Source organism: Amia ocellicauda, chromosome 23 (assembly GCF_036373705.1).
Source record: "Amia ocellicauda isolate fAmiCal2 chromosome 23, fAmiCal2.hap1, whole genome shotgun sequence".
Taxonomy (NCBI): Eukaryota; Metazoa; Chordata; class Actinopteri; order Amiiformes; family Amiidae; genus Amia; species Amia ocellicauda.
In genome coordinates, this window is record NC_089872.1 from 3,731,949 (window position 1) to 3,755,039 (window position 23,091).

Genomic DNA, 23,091 nt, shown 5'->3' on the forward strand with positions numbered 1-23,091 from the left:
GATACCAAACGTGCATGCGAATCATCACTTCACAAGTTAAAATCCCTGCATGTCAACTACCCCCTGTGATGCTCAGAGCTACTTGTGTTTTTGAAATGTAATGTACAACTACTAGCCTAAAACTACATGCAAGTAGTAAAGTGACTAATAATAGTAGTATTAGATACATGTTAAGAACTTTTGCATCTGAACAGTTAATTCACTATGTCTGAAGACTAAAAATCCTCCATTACATTCAATTTTAGGACTATGAGCTGTTTTTTCAGCTCTATTTGAAGAAGAAGCCAGACCTGAGAGAGCGAGCGATCGAGCGAGACAGCAGATGTGCGGATGTGACTGGGTTTTCTGCGCCTCAGAAGTGAAGCAAGAGCAACAACAACAGCGACTCACACAGGAGCGCCTGCGCCGCAGATCTGCCTCCGAGAAGAGAAGCAAAAACAACAGCGGCACGCAAAAGGGGAGTACTGCTAATATGTCTTTTTCTAATGCCATTTACTGTGTGTCGTGCAGCATATTTACCATGGTTAGATCCGCCGACCAAAATGATAATTTTACTTGCACAAAATGCACAGTTAATAAGGAGTTGGCAGAACGAGTACACGTGTTGGAGGAGCACGTAGATACTCTTAGAAATATAAAAAAAAGCCGAAAATTGGCTTGACTCGGTCCGTAGAATCACGGATCCGTCCTCTGTAGCTAGCGAGAGGCCCACACCGGCGGCCGCACAGTCACAGCAGGATCGCTGGGTCTTGGTAAAAAGAGGCTCTAGAAGCGCGAAATCAAGAGCTAGAGCTCCGGCGCACCAGTCTGCCATTCGGACCGCCAGAGTCTCTGACATTGAAGCTAAATTGGACGAACTGCCAGGCGGCAAAGTTTCTACTCTGGTTATTCACGCTGGCACTAAGGATATTAGACATAGACAATCAGAGATTTTAAAAATAAATTTTGCATCGCTATGCAAAACAGTGAAAAAACGATGTCAGAATATAATGGTCTCTGGCCCGCTACCAACATTACACAGAGGGGATGAGGCCTTCAGCAGGCTGTCCTCTCTAAATAGCTGGTTGACAAGCTGGTGTGCATCAAATAATTTCGTTTCTGTGAACAATTGGGATTGTTTTTGGGCAAGGCCTGGCTTATACAGAAGAGATGGGCTCCATTCAAGCTGGAGAGGAGCGCTGATGTTATCTGATAACATAGCTAGTTGTTTAAAAACGTGACTCCTCAGAGCACCGGTCAGGCTGCAGGCTCGCAGTCCTACACTGCAGTTTGCCTGTAACTCCCAGCATAGCCTGTCCCCGATCCTAGATCCCTGCCTGGGGGCATCCAATAAAGTACATAGTCCTGACAAACAAACAAAATGAATAGTTATCCTATTAAAACAGTAATTTGGCTTGGATGTATTCCTTCCTCTCGGGGCCCTCGTTTCAACAATCTAATAATAGTTAAAACTACAAGACAGAAATTACCTGCTCACATTACTTCTCCCATGTATAAGCTTGCTGTCTTAAACATCCGCTGACTACCTAGCAAAGCAGCCTTAATAAATGACACCTTAACTGACACACACATAGATGTGCTCACCTTGACTGAGACCTGGTTAAGACCAGATGACACTATTCCATTAGTAGAAGCCTCCCCTAATGATTACTCTTACTACCAGAAGGCCCGTGCAACAGGCCGTGGGCGAGGGCTGGCCACCATCTACCGCACAGACCTGCGCTTGTCTACTAAGCCATTAGACAGCTTCATATCTTTTGAAATTCACAAGGTAGAATTTAGGCTTAATCCACCTCTTCAGCTTATAGCTATTTATAGGCCACCAAGGCCCCTATTCCTTTTTTATGACCGAATTTAGCAATCTCTTATCTGACTTAGCCATACATTATGATAAACTCATTATTTTGGGGGACTTTAACATACATATTGACATTAAAGACAACCCCCCTTACTGTTAGTTTCTTGTCCCTATTGGAGTCTGTAGGCTTCACTCAGCATGTGTCTGGACCCACACATCGTCACAATCACACACTAGATCTAGTTATTACCCGTGGGGTACAAATTCACAACCTAATAATATCACCCCAAAACCAGATGATTTCCGACCACTGCCTTATTACATTTGAGCTGCCTTGAGTAAAATCAGACACATAGGAGAAGAACATAGAAACTCGCTGCCTAAATCCCACTGCTATTCATAAATTCAATACTCTTGCCAAATGCTAGTTTTATCAAAACAAGATCTGCAGATTCATTATTAAATAATTTCAACAATACACTAAGCACTGCTTTAGATACAGTAGCCCCATTAAGAACATGACAAATTAAACCAACAAAACACTCACCATGGTTTGACGAACACACTCGCTCACTTAAAACAGAATGCCGCAGCGTAAATGGAGAGAAACAAAACTAGAGGTCTTCCATATGGCATGGAATGACAGTATAATAAGATACAAGCAGGCCCTGTCCTCTGCTAGGTCTGCCTACTACTCCAATTTAATAAAGACGCATAAGAATAAACCGCATTTTCATTTTAATATAATAGCGACACTTACTAACCAGCAGGTAAAGCCTTCAGAGGTTATCCCCCCCAATTTCACCTGCAGTGACTTCATAGATCATTTCAATAGCAAAGTTAACGGCATTAGACTACCTTGGACTCGTTTAACGTAGTAAATAGCCAGGAATTGGTCTCCTTAATTACTAAAATGAAAACAACCACCTGCGCACTAGACCCTATACCCACTAAACTGCTAAAACAATCTCTCCCATTAATTAACAAGGGGAGAACGCAATAAACAATAATATTAATGTCTCTTTATCCTCAGGATCTGTTTCTGAATCGTTTAAAATAGCTGTAATTAAACCACTTTTTAAGAAATCCAGTGCCGACCCAAACCCACTTAAACACTATCGACATATCTCAAACCTTCCCTTCCTTTCTAAGGTTCTAGAGAAAGTAGCTGCAAACCAATTGCAAGCTTTTTTAACCGATAATCATCTTTATGAAAAATTCCAATCAGGCTTCCGTTCCGGCCATAGTACAGAAACGGCCCTGTTAAAAGTATTGAATGACGTGTTTCAGTCCTCCGAAGTAGGGCACGCCAGTGTTATTATTTTATTAGAGACGAGCGAGTCTGTTGATGGTCCAACCCCCCCACCCCCGATGGCCAGCGAGAGGCCTCCTCCAGAGGGAAGACCACAGCCAGCAGCACCGATAAAGAACTTTCTGATATCCTTGCTGCTGTAATAACTATACTGGCTGGAGGGGAGGCAACCATTAGGCCTAGGCCTAGGCCTAATGGTTGCCTCCCCTCCAGCCAGTATAGTTAGGCTTAGGCTTAGGCCGTGGACCCCCAGAGATTCATTTTCTCCTACATGCCATCCATAGGAGTTTTTTGTTTTTCTCTCCTCCATGCCTAAATGGTTTATTTACTTAAATGTTCACTCACTTTATTCTAGATCATGTAAAATGTTTACAGGTCTATATTTTATTGTATTTATGCATTTTATTTTGCTGTAGATTTGTTGTATGTTTACCAGTCTGTAAAGCGCTCTGTGGCTACCCTGTGAAGGGCGCTATACAAATAAAAATTGATTGATTGATTGACAGTTATAGTTAGCAAGAGTAGGACTAAGTTAGTCCCATACTTGTTATGCCCCATTTCCACTGGCGTCCGAACACGTCCAGGTTTTCTGGATGCTTAAGTATCTGGTGCCAGATGTGGCCGTAAGCATCCATCATACCCACTAACGAAGGAGAGGTGTGCTTGACTTGTAGACAGACAGGGAAGAGAAATGCATCAGATACACATCAACTACATTATGAAGTGCAGTGTGTGATCATGAAGAAATTACAGTTTTGAAGTCCACATATACAAACAATTACTGCATACAGTTAATATCCGAGTGTATTAAAAACTTGTCGAACACGGATTTCACAGGACCCCGGTGCAGTGGCATGACAAGTAGAACAAAGAGTGGTAGCAGACGATTTGATTAATATTTTATTAACAACTGAATGGTGTGCAGGTCTGTTGTATAACAGCTCCACAGAGATAATCAGTATGAAGGCGAACATGATTTAGTTAACATGTTTCCATTTACAAGTTAAATTAATTAATTAATTAATACAGCAGATCTGGGTTTCCTTCTAAAACATTAAGGACTGGTTTAATAAATGCATTAATTTGTCCATAAACGCCATAACTGAAATATGCACACTTTAGTTAAATTATAACCTGCTATATTGTAGGTGCTGTTACTGTATGATTAATCATGAAACGTGTATGTTTTGTTTCTGTAACCTGCCATGGCGTCCGCTAAGTAAATGAAAAATAATGCGGAAAAAAGTGTTGTTTGCAGTTACAAATCTGTAGTAAGGGTAATAAGTTAAGAAAGTCAAGTTGTGCAGTTTAAAAGGCATATCTACTAGCATATACACTCACCTAAAGGATTATTAGGAACACCATACTAATACTGTGTTTGACCCCCTTTCGCCTTCAGAACTGCCTTAATTCTACGTGGCATTGATTCAACAAGGTGCTGAAAGCATTCTTTAGAAATGTTGGCCCATATTGATAGGATAGCATCTTGCAGTTGATGGAGATTTGTGGGATGCACATCCAGGGCACGAAGCTCCCGTTCCACCACATCCCAAAGATGCTCTATTGGGTTGAGATCTGGTGACTGTGGGGGCCATTTTAGTACAGTGAACTCATTGTCATGTTCAAGAAACCAATTTGAAATGATTCGACCTTTGTGACATGGTGCATTATCCTGCTGGAAGTAGCCATCAGAGGATGGGTACATGGTGGTCATAAAGGGATGGACATGGTCAGAAACAATGCTCAGGTAGGCCGTGGCATTTAAACGATGCCCAATTGGCACTAAGGGGCCTAAAGTGTGCCAAGAAAACATCCCCCACACCATTACACCACCACCACCAGCCTGCACAGTGGTAACAAGGCATGATGGATCCATGTTCTCATTCTGTTTACGCCAAATTCTGACTCTACCATTTGAATGTCTCAACAGAAATCGAGACTCATCAGACCAGGCAACATTTTTCCAGTCTTCAACTGTCCAATTTTGGTGAGCTTGTGCAAATTGTAGCCTCTTTTTCCTATTTGTAGTGGAGATGAGTGGTACCCGGTGGGGTCTTCTGCTGTTGTAGCCCATCCGCCTCAAGGTTATACGTGTTGTGGCTTCACAAATGCTTTGCTGCATACCTCGGTTGTAACGAGTGGTTATTTCAGTCAAAGTTGCTCTTCTATCAGCTTGAATCAGTCGGCCCATTCTCCTCTGACCTCTAGCATCAACAAGGCATTTCCGCCCACAGGACTGCCGCATACTGGATGTTTTTCCCTTTTCACACCATTCTTTGTAAACCCTAGAAATGGTTGTGCGTGAAAATCCCAGTAACTGAGCAGATTGTGAAATACTCAGACCGGCCCGTCTGGCACCAAGAACCACGCCACGCTCAAAATTGCTTAAATCACCTTTCTTTCCCATTCAGACATTCAGTTTGGAGTTCAGGAGATTGTCTTGACCAGGACCACACCCCTAAATGCATTGAAGCAACTGCCATGTGTTTGGTTGATTAGATAATTGCATTAATGAGAAATTGAACAGGTGTTCCTAATAATCCTTTAGGTGAGTGTATTGTGAAGATAATTACAATAATTATTTAAATTATTAAAAATAGCAAAATGTTCTTACGTTAACACGTCTGAATAAAATGTCTATACACGTTTAACTCTTCCTAATATTTATTTATAGAAGTGTGTATTTATTACACTGTCTCCAACCAAGAGGGTAGTAGAGTGGAGTGGTGGTTAGGGCTCTGGACTAGGGTTGCAAATTTGAAGACTTCTCCTTAATCAACCATCGACATCATTAAAGATCAATCAATCCATTAATCTTATTAAAAAGTGGGGGATTTTGCCTATGACAGAAAATCTCCAATGTGTGTTTTTTCCTAAATTAATCTTTATTTTAACAAGACGTGGACATATTTGACACCATCTAAATAACCACATATCAGAAAACCTGTGCCAGGCCCTTACCTCATTTTTGGATTAAACATGAAAACATTATATTTTAAAACAGAAATGGAGTCAAAAGATCAATGAAATATAAGGTGTTTTTAACCTATATTTAAAAAGAACAAAACAACTATCGGACTCACCATCTTTGGATGAGTATTACATTTAAATGACTCTGGTAGTACGTCCCCATATATCCACTACCTCGTTTAGTTTTTCTGCAATGTGGTCCGCTGATGTAATTGCAGTTAACTCTCCATGGTCAAGGCAGTCCAGCAGTTGGTAGTTAGGGCCACCTTCTCTATTGAAGCCAAATGTGCTTTAAGATCTGCTTTCTTTCCTCTGTAGCGCCTTCCCATGCACCCGATGACTGTGCCTCGCGATGAAATGCTATATCCCAGTTCAACCAAATTCATTAAGCCCTGAAAACCTTCGGTGTCAACAATATTAATTGCCATCATATCTTTCTCTGTTAATCAGCAAATCTCCTGTGTTATCCTCTCTGCCCGATGTTCATTAGTTATTTCTAGCTAACATTGATGTAATGGTTGTTTGAGAGGAGGACAAACGACTTGCCAAGGTGTAGGGGTTGCACGGACTAGTCGACTTGTCGACTTTAATGCTCTGCCATGACGCTTTACGCTTGACGTTGACTAGTCGCTGATCATGTGATTTTGACACTAACAACATGGCCGCCTTGCAGAAGACAACAGGTGAGGAGCCTGGTGCATCATTGCAGCAAAGCAGCAGTGGTAAATCAAGTGTGTGGAAATACTTCACTAAAGATGAAGCCTGTGCAACTGTCACTTGCAAAATATGCAAGTCCTTCCTGAAGTACAACAAAAGTACAAGTGAAAAGCACACTCTTCTGAAAAGGCATCCGCTAACGTTAGGTAGGGTACGATGCAAATCATCTCGACAGCAGACAATTAGCGAAGGTTTTAGAGAAATACTGCACTTTTTATTAACCTGGCTACGAGGTCCCATCTTACAACACACTATGGAACACTATCAAACACCAGTACGACAGCCTGCGTGAAAATATTGTGAAGGAGATGAGAGGTCAGAGTGTGTCGCTAACAACTGTCTTGTGGACATCCTCCACCATGGAGCCATACATTACGGTAACAGCTCACTACATCACCGACACATGGAAGCTGAAGGCCCGAGTGCTGTGTACATCTATGATGCCAGACAGACATACCGTCTGTCTGAGATAATCAAGGAGTGGGGCATACTGGTGTTTTGCACAGTCCACGATAATGCCAGTAACATGAACTTAGCCATGGAGCTATGTGAAATGTTTCTCTAAGATCTGGGGTGCACCGGGCACAACCTACAGCTAGCAAAGACTGGCTTAGTCTTACCTGACGTTGCGAAGGCTATTGATGCAGCAAGGAGAGTTGTCAGCCACTTTCGCCACTCAGCGTTGGCCACTTGTGCCCTGAAGAAACGGCAGGAACAACTTGGCAAAAGAGCCATCAAACTCCAGACTGACTGTCCGGTCCGATGGAATTCCACATTCGTAATGCTCCAGTGGCTGTTCGAGCAAAGGATCGCGGTGCAATCTGTGCTCGCAGATGAAACAGTCACCAAACCAGCTGTCCAAAAGTCACTCGCCATGAGAGCATCACAGTGGGAGCTGCTGGACCAGCTGATTCCAGTGCTGCAACCTTGCAGCAAAAGGTGGGTCCACAGAATGAAGCTGCGCTAGTAGGGCTGGGCGATATGACTTAAAATTAATCTCTCTATATTTTCAGAAGTTTCTTGTTTTTATCCAATCAAGCTACAAAATAAGACTAAAGACATTGAAACTACAAGTATTAAGTTAATCATTAAATATGCAAAACTAACAAATACCACATGCACGCTGTCATGGTAAAATGCAGAATGCAACACATTACAGCGCGAGTGTTGCGCGATTACTATTACGTGTCTTATGTTGTTATGGAATATATATATATTATATATACAGTATTATTTACTGTCACATAACAACAATAACACAAGTAATAGTAATCACACAACACATGCAATGTAAAATGGTACAGATTCAGGTAGATTTACCACAGCCGGATTTATAGTGGCGCATTTAACATCTGCTAGACAGGTGCATTTCTTCTCTGACTGTCGCGTTTCGATTCTGCTCACCTGTACAGCACGTGTTAATACAAAATAGTTAATAATAATAATAATAATATTATTATTATTAACTGTTGTACCACTACAACATCTTAATAAAAAGAAAATGAAACTTTCTGCATGTTTGCATTAGCGGGGATGGGGGTGCGATCGCGTATTGTCGGGGGTGCTTGCCGATCGAGTTCAGCCCGGTGACAAGAGCGGGGCGCAACGTGTGCGCTTGTGCATTAAACTATCTTTTGGTTATTGTGGTTATTCTGTGTCAGTTCACTCTCCTCCATGTCTGTTTGTGTGTCTGAATGCACATTTCTACGCAAAGCGTCTTAATGACGAAAAATACTGCCGTAAAGACCCAACTAAATAAACGATAGAGCATAATTTGAAATGATAGATGTTTTTCTATCGTCACACGATATATATCGTCATATCGCACAGCCCTAAGCATTGCATAATTGATATAAAATGCTGATCTGTTGTTGTTGTTATTATACACGCAGATGTGGCGAATTTAACGCCTAAATAATTTTCATCCTAGGTGAGGATGTACACTGTGAGGACACATTTGATAACGAAGGTGAGTCAATAACTGGGAAAAAGGCCCAACTTGAGCAAGATTTTGAGCAGCTTTTTGGGCCACACTATCACAGTGGGAGGAAAATGGGACACCACTCCACAGCAGCCGAAAAAGTCAGTGAATATTTATTCACACCACATATTCCCACCATGGAGAACCCCCTGCAGAACCCCCTGCAGTGGTGGGCCCGCAACCAGGACAAATTTCCCCATTTGGCCAAGATTTGCAAAAGCTACTTGACTGTCCTAGCTACCAGCACCCCAAGCCTCCATCCAGCCCAAGTCAATGCCCTCATCTTCTTACGCGCAAACCAGAATGGAAAAGCAAAAATTGTGACTGAGCAGGACTGTGACAGTGAGTAGGCATACAGCCTAGATCTTGCATGAGTGTCATTATTATGTTATGCCGACATGTATCAATCATTTTTCTTTTGCACTAAAATAGGAGTTAGTGTTATTGTTGCATTGTTACCATTTAGTTGCAACATATGAGCTGTCAGCATCTGTATAATATTTTGCAAATAAATTGCAAATTGTGACATGTTGCAAGCATTCCCATCTGTTGTGTTTTTATTAATGACGTCATCAGCAATTAGTCAACATCGACTCGACTTTAATCACATAACTGTCAACTTTACCAAGGCGGTAGGATGTTTGTTTGTCAGGTGCTACATTGGCGTAGTCGTGGCGTTATATTTTAACACAGAATAACAGTATTTGCAGTGAACATGATCCTTCTTAAATCAAAGTTATCCCAAAACTTTTTGCTTGTGTCATCCTTCTATGGATTTTATCGCTCTAGCTTCTTCAGGTAGTTTTCCCTACAACAACAATTACATAGCGTCCTGTATTGTTACTAAATTGTGGCCTACATCGATCAAATTAATTGCCGTTGATCAAATTCTTATTGACAATTAATTGATCTTCAATTAATCATTAACATCCCTACTCTGGACTCTGGAGCACACTGGGGTCATGGGTTCAATCCCAGGTGGGGGCACTGCTGTACCATTGAGCAAGGTACTTTACCTAGATTGCTCCAGGTATAAATGGGTAAATGTCAAAAATAACATGATATCTTGTAACAATTTAAGTCACACTGGATGTTAAGAAATAGTAATCATGTAATAATAATCATGTAAGGCATAAAGAAAGAAATAGCCAACAAATTCCTTTCCACGTCAGGCTCTATTGGTCGTACTGTTGTTTTCTGTCTGTTTTTTTAACTAAACACAACACTATCACACAATCACTCTGCCTCCCCAACAACAGGGGACAGACTTCCAACAATGGCCAGATTTAACAAAAATGAATCCGGCATGGCATGGACACTTAAGGTCAGTGGTGCTGAGGCATTAGACTCGTCTAGAATGCAGAAGCAGTGATTTTGGGGATCATTGCAATGGAGACCTTTTTTAGTCCACAGCTGGGGACGAACTCCAGCCGACAGGTTCTTTGCAATGGGTATTAACTTGCAGACTAGTTTAGTACAGAGCTAACCACGGGATCAACTCCAGTTAGTACACAGTATGTTTGTTCATTTGTTGTATTTTCTTTCAAACAAATAAAATTGTTTGTGTGTACTCGTTATTATTTTACCTTCAAGTAACTAGTGTAGCATGTTCCATATAATTTTTTCTACACAATAGCACATGATCCTAGGATATGGCATAGGATATCATCTTATAGGATTCTACATGAGCTGATGCAGGAACTTATGAGATCCTGTAGGATCCTGTGCATGATCTTAAAAGATCCTCGTTTTTTAAAGACCTAGAATGATGCTCTTTTCTTGACGATGCGCACAAAAAACAAGTTAAAATACATTCATAAAAACTAATTAACAACATTGAATATATATAGTGCTAAAGCCCTGTGACAATTTAAGTATATTGCACAATTTGATGACGAACGAAGAAACAAGTTAAAAATTTTCCTGAACTGTCCTATAGGGCATCAAAATCATATTCAATAATTATAGTTGCAATACTTATCATAACCAGTGAAAGGTACATGGTAACGCAATAGGAATGGTAACATAATACGCAATGTGCAATTACAGAGGCATTCTTGAAAAGTTAAGAGACGGAGTAATTCTGAACAGGACTCAAACCAGGCAAGACAAAATGAAGAGCTCGTACCTAAAAGAGGGGCTACTTCTGTCGCACGGACGTGGACCAGAAAACCATACTTTGCAAAATATGCTGCAGACCGGTACCTACAACAGGCTCAAACACCACTAACCTCTTTTACCACCTGCGCACAAATCATGCTAAACAGTACGGAGAGTCTACGCAATACTTTGTATTTCGCTTATATTTTGTAAGTCGCCCTGGAAATAAACTACAAATAATGAAATAACAAATTTTGGGTACTTTACTTATTTTCAGATATAACTGCTAGCTGTAGAAAGTGTAGATATGTAAATAAAGCTGCGGGCGCACAGAGGTGTGGTCAGCTATGGCCTGAGGGCAGAGCTGCTGCTCACCTGACTGACCCGCCGCTCACACAGGCTCAGTCATGGCACATGCGCTGGCTCTGCTAAAACAGATTATTGTAGATTATTATTTTTTTAGTAGAAGTGCTTTGTTATTTCTCAAAAAAACACGTTAGAACGAAACATAAAATAAACACGAGACTCCACTACGCATTGTAGTTCTATTAATAGATTTTCATGTCGCATTTTCAAGTGATATAGGTGGCTGCTGTTATTTTGGAATAATATAGTGCATCACAGTGTACGCACCAACGACCAATGTTTGTAACCCACACAATTGATTTACAAGAATAAATACATAGATTTACATAGAAAAAATAATCCAGTGGGTAAATGTTGCTGTCTGAAAGCTCTAGAATATAAGTGCTAATTAGCTATTTATAATACTGCCACAAAGTACTCAATGTTTGATTGACAACCTGTATGCGTACATCTTCTCTCAACCGAAGTTGTAAGCGCGCATCAATTTGAATTTCCAGGCAAGCAGCATCTGTGCACTGAGCCAAGTCACATGTGACAATAAACTCCATGAGGAAGTCAGTGATGGTTTTCATTTCACCGCTAGATGCTGTGTTTATCCACTACAACAGGGATATTAATGCGTACAACCCCAAAAAACGCTAGTAATCAAAACGCTGTTATCGGCCCCGATAAATCGGTCAACCTCTATCCCATAGACTCTGTATGACATTCATAGAATCGGCAGGAAGTGCACCATGTGCAAAGATAAACTCATAAAACAAAGGGAGAGTCTAAAATGCTTAACACTTAAAAAAAAAAAAGCTTAAAAAAGCTCAATGTAGTTTAATGTGCTTAAAAAATGACCATTACTTTTCTAACTTTGTATGTTTATATTTGGGTTCTTCTTAATGCTACAAATAAACTATGGAGACAGTTACATTAACAATACGATTATGACGTTAAGTCATGTATGTGAATATCGTTTCATGTGGAAAGGGCTTAATGTGTCTTACTGTACTTAAAACGTAACCATGTTACCAAACTGTATAAATGAAAAGACTAGCACCACCCAGGCTGGTGCACAAAATAATGGATGTTTAAAATAATTTTAAAAGCATAATTTTCTTGTTACAGTGAATTACTTAACGTTGAATGCGCTTAATGTTGAAAAGGCTTAACTTGGTTTACTGTACTTAAAACGTAACCATTTGTGCCCAAACTGTATGGCTAGATTGGCACCTCCCAGACTGAAAGATTGCATGTTGAAAGTGAATTTAAAAGCATAATTTTCTTGTTAAGCCCTATTGTAAGCAAGGTGAATATCGCTTAATATTGAATGCACCAAATGCAATGTACTGTACTTAAAACGTAACGATTTGTGCCCAAACTGTATAAATGACTAGATTGGCACCTACCAGACTGGTACTCAAAAGATTGGATGTTAAAAATGTTTTTAACAGCATAATATTTCTAGTTAAAATTATATGATTATTGTTGTATCATAACTCAAGGACACTAACGTGTAATTTTACATGAAAAATCTGTGTTGTCCTACCTGACTGATATTGTTACTCAGATTGACATACTGTGACATTTCATATGAAATGATATCTAAAGATAGTCTCAGCAGCAAAGATGTACTTAAAAATCATTCTGTATTTAACCGAGAGCATTATATGTGAAAAATGACATTGAGGCAGAAGAACTTGTATTAGATCCCAGTAACGGAACAGAATCTCTGTGGGTGAAATTTTTGAACAAGAGATCTGGAGGATTAGCGGTAGGAGTGTGTTACAGGCCACCGAACTCAGATATTCAGAAAGATGCTGCATTGTACAGTGTAATCAGGACTGCATGTAGCAAGGATGTGGCTGTTACAATGGGGGATTTCAATTTCCCAAACTTAGACTGGGAAAGCCCAGTGGAGACTACAGAACAGAAATGGAAATGGTTGAGATGGTAAATGACTGCTTTCTAACTCAATTTGTCAGGGAACCAACCAGAGAGAGCGCATGTATTGACTTGATCTTTTCAAATTACCAAGATAGAGTCAGGGGGACAGTAGTTACAGAACCAATGGCAAATTGTGATCACAATATGGTTAGCTTTGAGGCATTCTTTCAAAAAACAAGGTCCAAGTCTAAAACAATGGTCTACAATTTTAGAAAAGCAAACCTTGAAGGTACTTAGAAGAGGTAGACTGGAGCACACTGGATACAGATTCAGTTGAAAATGGATGGTTATATTTTAAGAATATACTACTTGAGGCTCAGGAGCAATTTGTACCAAAACTTAGCAAATTGAGGACTAAAAAACACTGGCCAAAATGGTTTAATAGAGGTATGCAAAAAAATATCAAGAGAAAGAAAATGCTGTATAGCACATACAAAAGGGATGGTGACGAAACAAAATACATGGAATATGTTGAACTGCAAAGAGATCTTAAGAAAGGGATCAGGAAAGCAAATAGGGAAATAGAAAGAAACATAGCTCTTGGAGCTAAAACCAATGCAAAGAGCTTTTTTCAATATTACAACAGCAAGCGGTCAATAAAGGAGGAAGTGAAACAGATAAAGGGCAAAAATGGAGGTATCTTGGAAAATGAACAAGATTTTGCAAATGTTCTAAATGAGTATTTCACAGAGGTTTTTACAAAAGAAAAAACAGATGACATGCCACAGGTTGACAATCAGTCCAGTCAAACCCTAAGAGAGATCCGGATAAATGAGGAGGAGGTACTAAAGCGACTAGCAGAATTAAAAACTAACAAATCACCTGGGCCAGATGGAATATTTCCAACAGTACTTAAAGAAATGAGGGAAATTATTTATAGGCCGCTAACTCGATTATTCCAAATGACACTTAGAACAGGGGATGTGCCAACTGACTGGAAAACAGCAAATGTCATACCAATCCACAAGAAAGGGGACAAAACTGAACCAGGAAATTACAGACCAATCAGTCTCACCTGCATCACCTGTAAAATGTTGGAAAAAATGATTAGACAGAAAATAGAAGAGCATCTCAATGAAAACCATATTCTTGGAGATACTCAACATGGGTTTAGATGAGGCAGATCATGTCTAACTAATTTATTAGAATTTTTTGAACATGCACCTGCAGCTGTAGATCACGTGAAAGCATATATGATATACTTAGATTTCCAAAAAGCTTTTGATAAGGTTCCACACCAAAGACTGATCCTCAAATTGGAAGCTGTAGGCATTCAGGGTAATGTAAGTAGATGGATTATGAACTGGTTGATGTATAGGAAACAGAGGGTGTCAATTAGAGGAGTCACTTCTAACTGGAGTGAGGTTGTTAGTGGAGTTCCACAGGGATCAGTACTAGGGCCTTTGCTTTTTCTAATCTATATTAATGATCTGGACTCTGGGATAGTTAGCAAACTTGTCAAATTTGCAGATGATACTAAAATAGGTGGCTCAGCAGATACAATCTTGGCAGCACAGGCTATTCAGAGGGACTTAAATAATATTCAGTTGTGGGCTGACACCTGGCAAATAAAATTCAATGTGGACAAGTGCAAGGTATTACATGCAGGTAACAAAAATGTCCACTATAATTACACTATGGGAGGTACAGATCTAGATGAAGTAACGCATGAGAAAGACCTAGGAGTCTATGTGGACTCCTCACTTTCTCCATCTAAACAATGTGGGGAAGCAATAAAAAAGGCAAACAGAATGCTAGGGTATATTGTCAAAAGTGTAGAATTTAAAACAAGGGAAGTAATGTTAAGACTGTACAATGCGCTAGTTAGACCTCATCTGGAATACTGTGTACAGTTCTGGGCACCACACTTCAAGAAGGTTATTGCTGCTTTAGAGGCAGTTCAGAGGAGAGCAACCAGACTTATTCCAGGTCTGAAGGGAAAGTCCTACTCGGAGAGACTGAGGGAACTGAACCTTTTCACCCTGAAACAGAGGAGACTACATGGGGACTTGATCCAAGTCTTCAAAATCATGAAAGGCATCGACCACATCAAACCAGAGGAGCTTTTCCAGATCAGCAGGGACACACACATCCGGGGACATAAATGGAAATTGGGCTTCAAGGCATTCAAAACGGAAAACAGGAGACACTTCTTTACACAGAGAGTAGTCACAATCTGGAATAAACTACCCAGTGATGTGGTAGAAGCTGAAAGTTTGGGAACATTTAAAAATAGACTGCATAGGATCCTTGGATCACTTAGATATTAATGAACACCAAACGAGCACGATGGGTCGAATGGCCCCCTCTCGTTTGTAAACTTTCTTATGTTCTTATGAGAGTGAGAGTTACTAAATGTATCTTTTTATTTTTATTTTTTATTAACAGTAAATAATCAGAAGTGAGCAGTCACTTTGATGCAATACAATTCCACTCAAGGCATAGGCTTTGATAAAACAGTAGCAGTAAAACATTTTAAGATTTAAAAACATTAAATATTTTCAGCACAGTAAGTATTTTTTAGGTTATACAGGAAACATGTAGACATATGCCATTAAAAAAAAAACTAAACAGTAACAACAAAGTTACAACTAATTTATGACATGAAGTCAATTAAATTCAATTAATTAACATTTCAACAGATTAAAAAGTATATTGAATGTTTTGATATCATAACATTTAAAATATACAGGAATTATGCTATTTTTGAACTTGGATTTATATATTCTCTTTAAACCTGCAAATGGCTTCATGGCATGAACATCTGCCACCTCGTTTGTTATTTGAGGACATCCACACAGACACAAATTGCAAAAAACTACAGAAATAATGTTATAAATATGATATTGTGTTGTTAAAACAACATGTCAATGTAAATGTGATGCCTACGCACTTAAAAATACTCCAAAAAACAATAAAAGTATAAGCAAGTCACTCCAGATAACGAGTGACATTGTTGGATAACAAAGTGATCGTTTTCCGGTATGACAAAATACAAGTTTTAACTTGGATCAGGCAATTACTTAACCATCAGGGGTGTCAAACTCATATTAGGTAGTGGGCCGGATTTGTTCAAATGAGACCTCATGGGGGCTGGATAATTTTGTGCTAAAATCAATTTGACTCTACACATGGATATTTAGGCTGCTTGCGGATTTATTATTTGAAATCATTCAAGAAGGCCTACAGATACCAATCAATGCATTATTGGCACATGAAAATAACACACAATGTATTATTACATAAAGCAAAAGAGAGAACTGCAACAAATACATGTTGAACAGAAAGCATTTTCCTATGCAACATTGACAAGAATACATTTCAAGTAGAAGAGAGAAGTGCAACAAATAGCCGATCATAAGTGCCATAGAAAGCATGTTTTCTATTAATGTTAACTATTAATAATTACATATTGTGTTTGAATATCTGTGTTATTCATTAATTATACATTTGAAAGAATGCAAGTTATAGTTATAAAACACCAAATGTCTGTCCAGAATAGCTGTACCAATCAATCAGAAATTGCATGTTGGCACATGAACACACCAAAATTACAAAAAGTAGAAGAGAGAAGTGTAACAAAATTGCCTATTTTAAGTACCACATAAAGCATTTCATACAACTATTAACAACAATAATTACATACTGTGTTTGAATATGTAACTATAAATTTGTCCAGAATAGCTGGTTCAGATAAATTAAATTAATTCTAAATAATTAGCTGAAAACAATAACACTAACATGACCTGAGAAATGGGAGAATTTCATACAACTATTAACAACAATAATTACATATTTTGTTTGAATATCTGAGTAATTCATTAACTATACATTTGTCCAGAACAGCTGGTTCAGATACCGTGGTTAATGCAGCTACCCTGTAATCAGTAGATTTTGAATCCAGTGCGCTATAGGGAGGCTATGACATTTTCACTTTGTATTTTCAAGTATCTTTGACATCCCTGATTTATATAAATGTATTACTTTGACCTACAACTATTCAATGTCATCTTTCATATTAAATATACTTTAAAAAAAAAAACAATATTATAAATGCTTTTTAAGTGTTGTCCAGTATGACACACAATTTTGTACCCTTGTGCACCAGTGTTCGAAAAGGTCAAATTATCAACATCTTTCTGTACAACCTGGGGGTCCTTCATAATCTCCTGAATAATGTAATGTCCTGTCACATGGCTAGCAAAATGCATTCTGATGTACAAATGCTCCTGAATGTCTGTCTGGAATAACATTGGAAGAAATCCCAATATGGGGACAAAAGTGTTTTTTCCATGTAAAAATTAAATTAAAATAAGAGTTTTTGCAATATTTTTATACATTAATGCAAACACTCACACAATTATGCCCAACTGTTAGATCTAAGGTTTTATAGTTGTTGTTTTTTTATGAGTTTTTGTAACATTTTTTAATTTTCATTTTAGGTGTGGACAGTTATCCGGTATGACATTTTGGATGATCGGAGATTAATAGCTACAAAAATTTTAAATACTCACGAATAATACTCCTATCAGTGAATAAAGATAGGAGTGTTGAGACGTATTATTCAGTTTTAATAACAAATAAATGCATGTAATATGCTTGCGACACCAAAATTCATGCGTCAAGTCATTGACCCTTATACAGTTTAGGCACATATGGTTAGGTTGTAAGCATCGTAAACCACATTAATCCCAATTCACCTTGGCTACAATAGGGCTTAACATGAAAATTATGCTTTTAAATTCATTTTAAACATCCAATATTTTGTGCACCAGGCTGGGCAGTACCAATCTTGTCATTGTTAATACAGTTTGGGGACAAATGTTTACGTTTTGCGTATAGTATTAAGCTCTTTCCACATTAAGCGATATTCACATGTATGCAGGGCTTAACGTCATAATCGTATTGTTAGAAAAGTAATGGTCATGTTTAAAGCACATTAAGCTACATTTTTTTCTACGTTAAGCCTTTTACACTTTCTCTAAGCATCCACCACATTCCTCTTAAAATATGATCATATCTGACATTTGCAAGTTAAACTAACCCCCGTGCATGTAAGCATAATTTCCGTTTTCAAATATTGTAATAATTTTGTTAAGTCATTTCACGGATACGTAAAATAATTATTTTGTATTCACCTCTTACAGTTATCCGAAGGGCAGAACATACCAAGCTGGTCGCCGCCATTTTTTGGTGGAGAAAGATGGGTCCTGAGTAAAGAATGTTAAGGACTGAAAACTGCCTGTTTAAAAAAAAAAATCTTAGATATTGTTTAAACACCTTTGAAAGTTTAGGATTTCGTTGGCATACTTAATGTTTTACAACTATACATTGGATAAGCAATACGTATTCCATATATTAGATACATTTTTTAATAAAAAGGCCGAATAATACAAGCTTTTTGTATGACGCCTAAGGTCCTTTCAAAGGGTATCGAGTACTTTGAAGACTTTATTTGAAAGCCAAGGCTGGAGCGCAGCAGTTCGTTTACACGTGGCATGGCCATTTGAAGTTACTGACATTACAATTCACATTTAAAAGTAAATCATATATGACTCTGTTTTAAATATTTATACATTTTTGTTCTTTCACAGTGTTAAATTTCCTTTAACATGCTTCTTTATGACGGCTGCAGAAATGTTTTTTTGTTGTTTATTTGCTTTAGCTTTAGGTGACTAATCTTTGTCGACTAGGCTAGACAAAAATAAGAGTATAGGAGGCTTAGCGATGAGACAATTTGATAAACAAATAAATACAAAAGAGAACATAACTCAACCACATTAATACCTTATCAACATTGTAATAAAATAAAATTAGAATAATAACGTTTTAGCCACATGTATAACCTACTGTACACATTTTAATTTTACATTATAAAATTACGTATCACTATCAGGTTAAACTGGATCATCTAATTTGACACACGGACCAAAGGACTTCACGGGTCCAAATGAAGAATGCCAGAATGTGGGTGAAGGAGCATTTGTATTACTTATATATTACCATAGGTGATTCTAGAGCAGGGGTGTCAAACTCATATCACTTATGTTGTAAGTCGCCCTGGATAAGGGCATCTGCCAAGAAATAAAAATAACAATAATAATAATAATAATAATATTAGGTAGTGGGCCGTATTTGTTCAAATGAGACCTCATGGGGCCGGATAATTTAGTGCTAAAATCAATTTGACTCTACACATGGATATTTAGGCTGCTTGATCAACACATCTTTGAGGACAAAATGTTCACTTGCTGCCTAATATATCCCACCCACTGAGAGGTATCATGATAACGAGATTATCAGTGTTATTCACTTCATCTGTCAGTGGTCATAATGTTATGGCTGATCGGTGTATAGAGAGAGATAGACAGAGAAACAGAGTGTCAGAGGGAGGGAGAGAGAGACACAGAGAAATTAGAATTTGAGGAAACAGCAATTACTCAGTGATGGTTTCTTAGATATGGGATAAAGCAATAACCAAGTGCTTCGGGAAATTATAATGCTGTAATTTAACTTTGCCGGTCATTTCCATGACAAGGTGTTTGATGTCCCTAGTCATAACACAAAATCCCTAAATACACTGAGCAGGTAAGAGGTAAACTATTGATCAGTTCAATCTGGCTTCGGTAACACATACCAGTGTAGATTGGACTTCAATAGGAGGAAGATGAAACAATGAAGACCTATGAGACCTAGTGCTCACACAAACTCTTTGTTAGGGAGGTGATTTGCTGTACACATTTCATGAAACTTACTTTCCTGAAGTACTTGGGAATCATTAGATATAATAATTATATAATATAACGGTATGGTATATGTATTAAATACAGCAATACATAACTTAGACAACTGTTTAGCAAGGATCAGGGAAGATTTGAAGGTTTGAGGAAGTTGCAGAAAGCTGAGGAAGCTTGGGAAGCTGAAGAGTGAATGTTTGTGGGAAGGGAAAGTGTTGCCACAGGTTTTCTGGGGGTATTATTGATTGGGACATGTGAGAGGATGGAGAATTAATTGAGAGGTGTGTAAACATAAATACGGAAAAAGAATGAGGTAAAATAAATGGATAACTAAAAGTTAATTGAATTAAAGTCATGAAACTCTAGGACAGGGGTGTCAACTTCATATTAGGTAGTGGGCCGGATTTGTTCAAATGAGACCTCATGGGGGCCGGATCATTTTTTGTTAAAATTTGACTCTACACATGGATATTTAGGCTGCTTGTGGATTTATTATTTGAAATCATTCAAGAAGGCCTACAGATACCAATCAATGCATTGTTGGCACATGAAAATAACACACAATGTATTATTACATAAAGAGAAGGAGAATAACATAATTGTAAATAACTATAAAATCTACATACACATTTAGTGCTCTTGGTCTTTTCAAAAAGTTTGTATTGTGTCCTCTTCTTCATCATCAACAGGAGGATGGACTTATTTTTTTGCTCCTCCCAAAAGGAACTTTAATAATGTTCCTGTGGAAAGATAAGAGAGTGTTGACTGTAAAATAGCATGTTTTTGTAGTCAATTATCACTTATTACCAAGTATAGCTAATGATTCTTGCAGAATATGAACAGAGTTTTTTTTATTAACTTATTTTCTTATTAACAGAAAATTAAGCAGTTGAAAACATTTGTTTTTAAATAAATCTGGATGAGGGATAGATAGATATCTATCATCATACAATTTAATTTACAAAATAGTTTTCACATGCTGGTTTCACAAACCAATGTAGTCTCCATTAGGCCTTTATTTATATTAATCTCAATTTAGACCTACATTTCACATAGGCCTATATAAAATTTTTAGATTTTTAAATACAAATTGTATTAACTGTAGCATTACTAGTACAGTGCCAATGATGGTGTCACGTTACTTAGCTAGCAGCTAACATTGGGCTACATTAGCTAACTACATCCATTAAAAAAATAAAAAATAAAATTTGCTTTTTGTGCTTTCTGTCACAGAAATTAGGGGGGGGATTCGTTTTGGTTGCCCCTCGGGGGCCTCCTAGAGTCTTGAGGGACCCAGACAGTTGCCTGCCTTACCTGTCCCTACGCTTCGCCTCTGGGTCTGCCTTTTACTCTAATTTAAAAGAGATGCAAAAGAATAACCCACACTTTCTTTTTAACACAATAGCAACACTTACAGTGAGGGAAAAAAGTATTTGATCCCCTGCTGATTTTGTACGTTTGCCCACTGACAATGAAATGATCAGTCTATAATTTTAATGGTAGGTGTATTTTAACAGTGAGAGACAGAATAACAACAAAAAAATCCAGAAAAACGCATTTCAAAAAAGTTATACATTGATTTGCATGTTAATGAGGGAAATAAGTATTTGACCCCTTCGACTTAGTACTTGGTGGCAAAACCCTTGTTGGCAATCACAGAGGTCAGACGTTTCTTGTAGTTGGCCACCAGGTTTGCACACATCTCAGGAGGGATTTTGTCCCACTCCTCTTTGCAGATCCTCTCCAAGTCATTAAGGTTTCGAGGCTGACGTTTGGCAACTCGAACCTTCAGCTCCCTCCACAGATTTTCTATGGGATTAAGGTCTGGAGACTGGCTAGGCCACTCCAGGACCTTAATGTGCTTCTTCTTGAGCCACTCCTTTGTTGCCTTGGCTGTGTGTTTTGGGTCATTGTCATGCTGGAATACCCATCCACGACCCATTTTCAATGCCCTGGCTGAGGGAAGGAGGTTCTCACCCAAGATTTGACGGTACATGGCCCCGTCCATCGTCCCTTTGATGCAGTGCAGTTGTTCTGTCCCCTTAGCAGAAAAACACCCCCAAAGCATAATGTTTCCACCTCCATATTTGACGGTGGGGATGGTGTTCTTGGGGTCATAGGCAGCATTCCTCCTCCTCCAAACACAGTGAGTTGAGTTGATGCCAAAGAGCTCGATTTTGGTCTCATCTGACCACAACAATTTCGCCCAGTTCTCCTCTGAATCATTCAGATGTTCATTGGCAAACTTCAGACGGGCCTGTACATGTGCTTTCTTGAGCAGGGGGACCTTGCAGGCACTGCAGGATTTCAGTCCTTCACGGCGTAGTGTGTTACCAATTGTTTTTTTGGTGACTATGTTCCCAGCTGCCTTGAGATCATTAACAAGATCCTCCCGTGTAGTTCTGGGCTGATTCCTCACCATTCTCATGATCATTGAAACTCCACAAGGTGAGATCTTGCATACCGAGGGAGACTGACAGTTATTTTGTGTTTCTTCCATTTGCGAATAATCGCACCAACTGTTGTCACCGTCTCACCAAGCTGCTTGGCAATGGTCTTGTAGCCTATTCCAGCCTTGTGTAGGTCTACAATCTTGTCCCTGACATCCTTGGACAGCTCTTTGGTCTTGGCTATGGTAGAGAGTTTAGAATCTGATTGATTGATTGCTTCTGTGGACAGGTGTCTTTTATACAGGTAACGAGCTGAGATTAGGAGCACTCCCTTTGAGAGAGTGCTCCTAATCTCAGCTTGTTACCTGTATAAAAGACACCTGGGAGCCAGAAATCTTCCTGATTGATAGGGGATCAAATACTTATTTCCCTTATTAACATGATAATCAATTTATAACTTTTTTGAAATGCGTTTTTCTGGATTGTTTTGTTGTTATTCTGTCTCTCACTGTTAAAATACACCTACCATTAAAATTATAGACTGATCATTTCTTTGTCAGTGGGCAAACGTACAAAATCAGCAGGGGATCAAATACTTTTTTCCCTCACTGTATAGTCAAGCCGGGGAGAATTAAGGCATACGTAATGTTTAATATAAGGGGGGTTTATCTCTTACATTGGCTGGAAGATCGTGCCATAGTTTCGGGGCCCTATAATTGAATGCTCTACCACCTGCAGTTTTCTTGTGTATTTTAGGGACCACTAAGTAACCGGCTTTCTGGGATCTC

The 23,091-nt window shown here is 38.7% G+C and overlaps 1 protein-coding gene across 4 annotated transcripts in view; it reads right to left on the reverse strand.

Annotated features, from left to right (window-relative positions):
• The window catches only part of mrps5 (mitochondrial ribosomal protein S5), a 79,703-nt gene extending 61,264 nt beyond the window's left edge, over positions 1 to 18,439 (reverse strand). For 2 of the 4 annotated variants that reach the window (XM_066696881.1, XM_066696879.1), the window contains exon 1: positions 18,315 to 18,439. In XM_066696881.1, the coding sequence (XP_066552978.1) occupies positions 18,315 to 18,363 (49 nt within the window). In that variant the 5' untranslated portion in view covers positions 18,364 to 18,439. The remainder of the gene's footprint in view (positions 1 to 18,314) is intronic. The other 2 variants (XM_066696882.1, XM_066696880.1) reach the window with 2 other exon arrangements.
• Between the last annotated feature and the right edge of the window lie 4,652 nt (positions 18,440 to 23,091).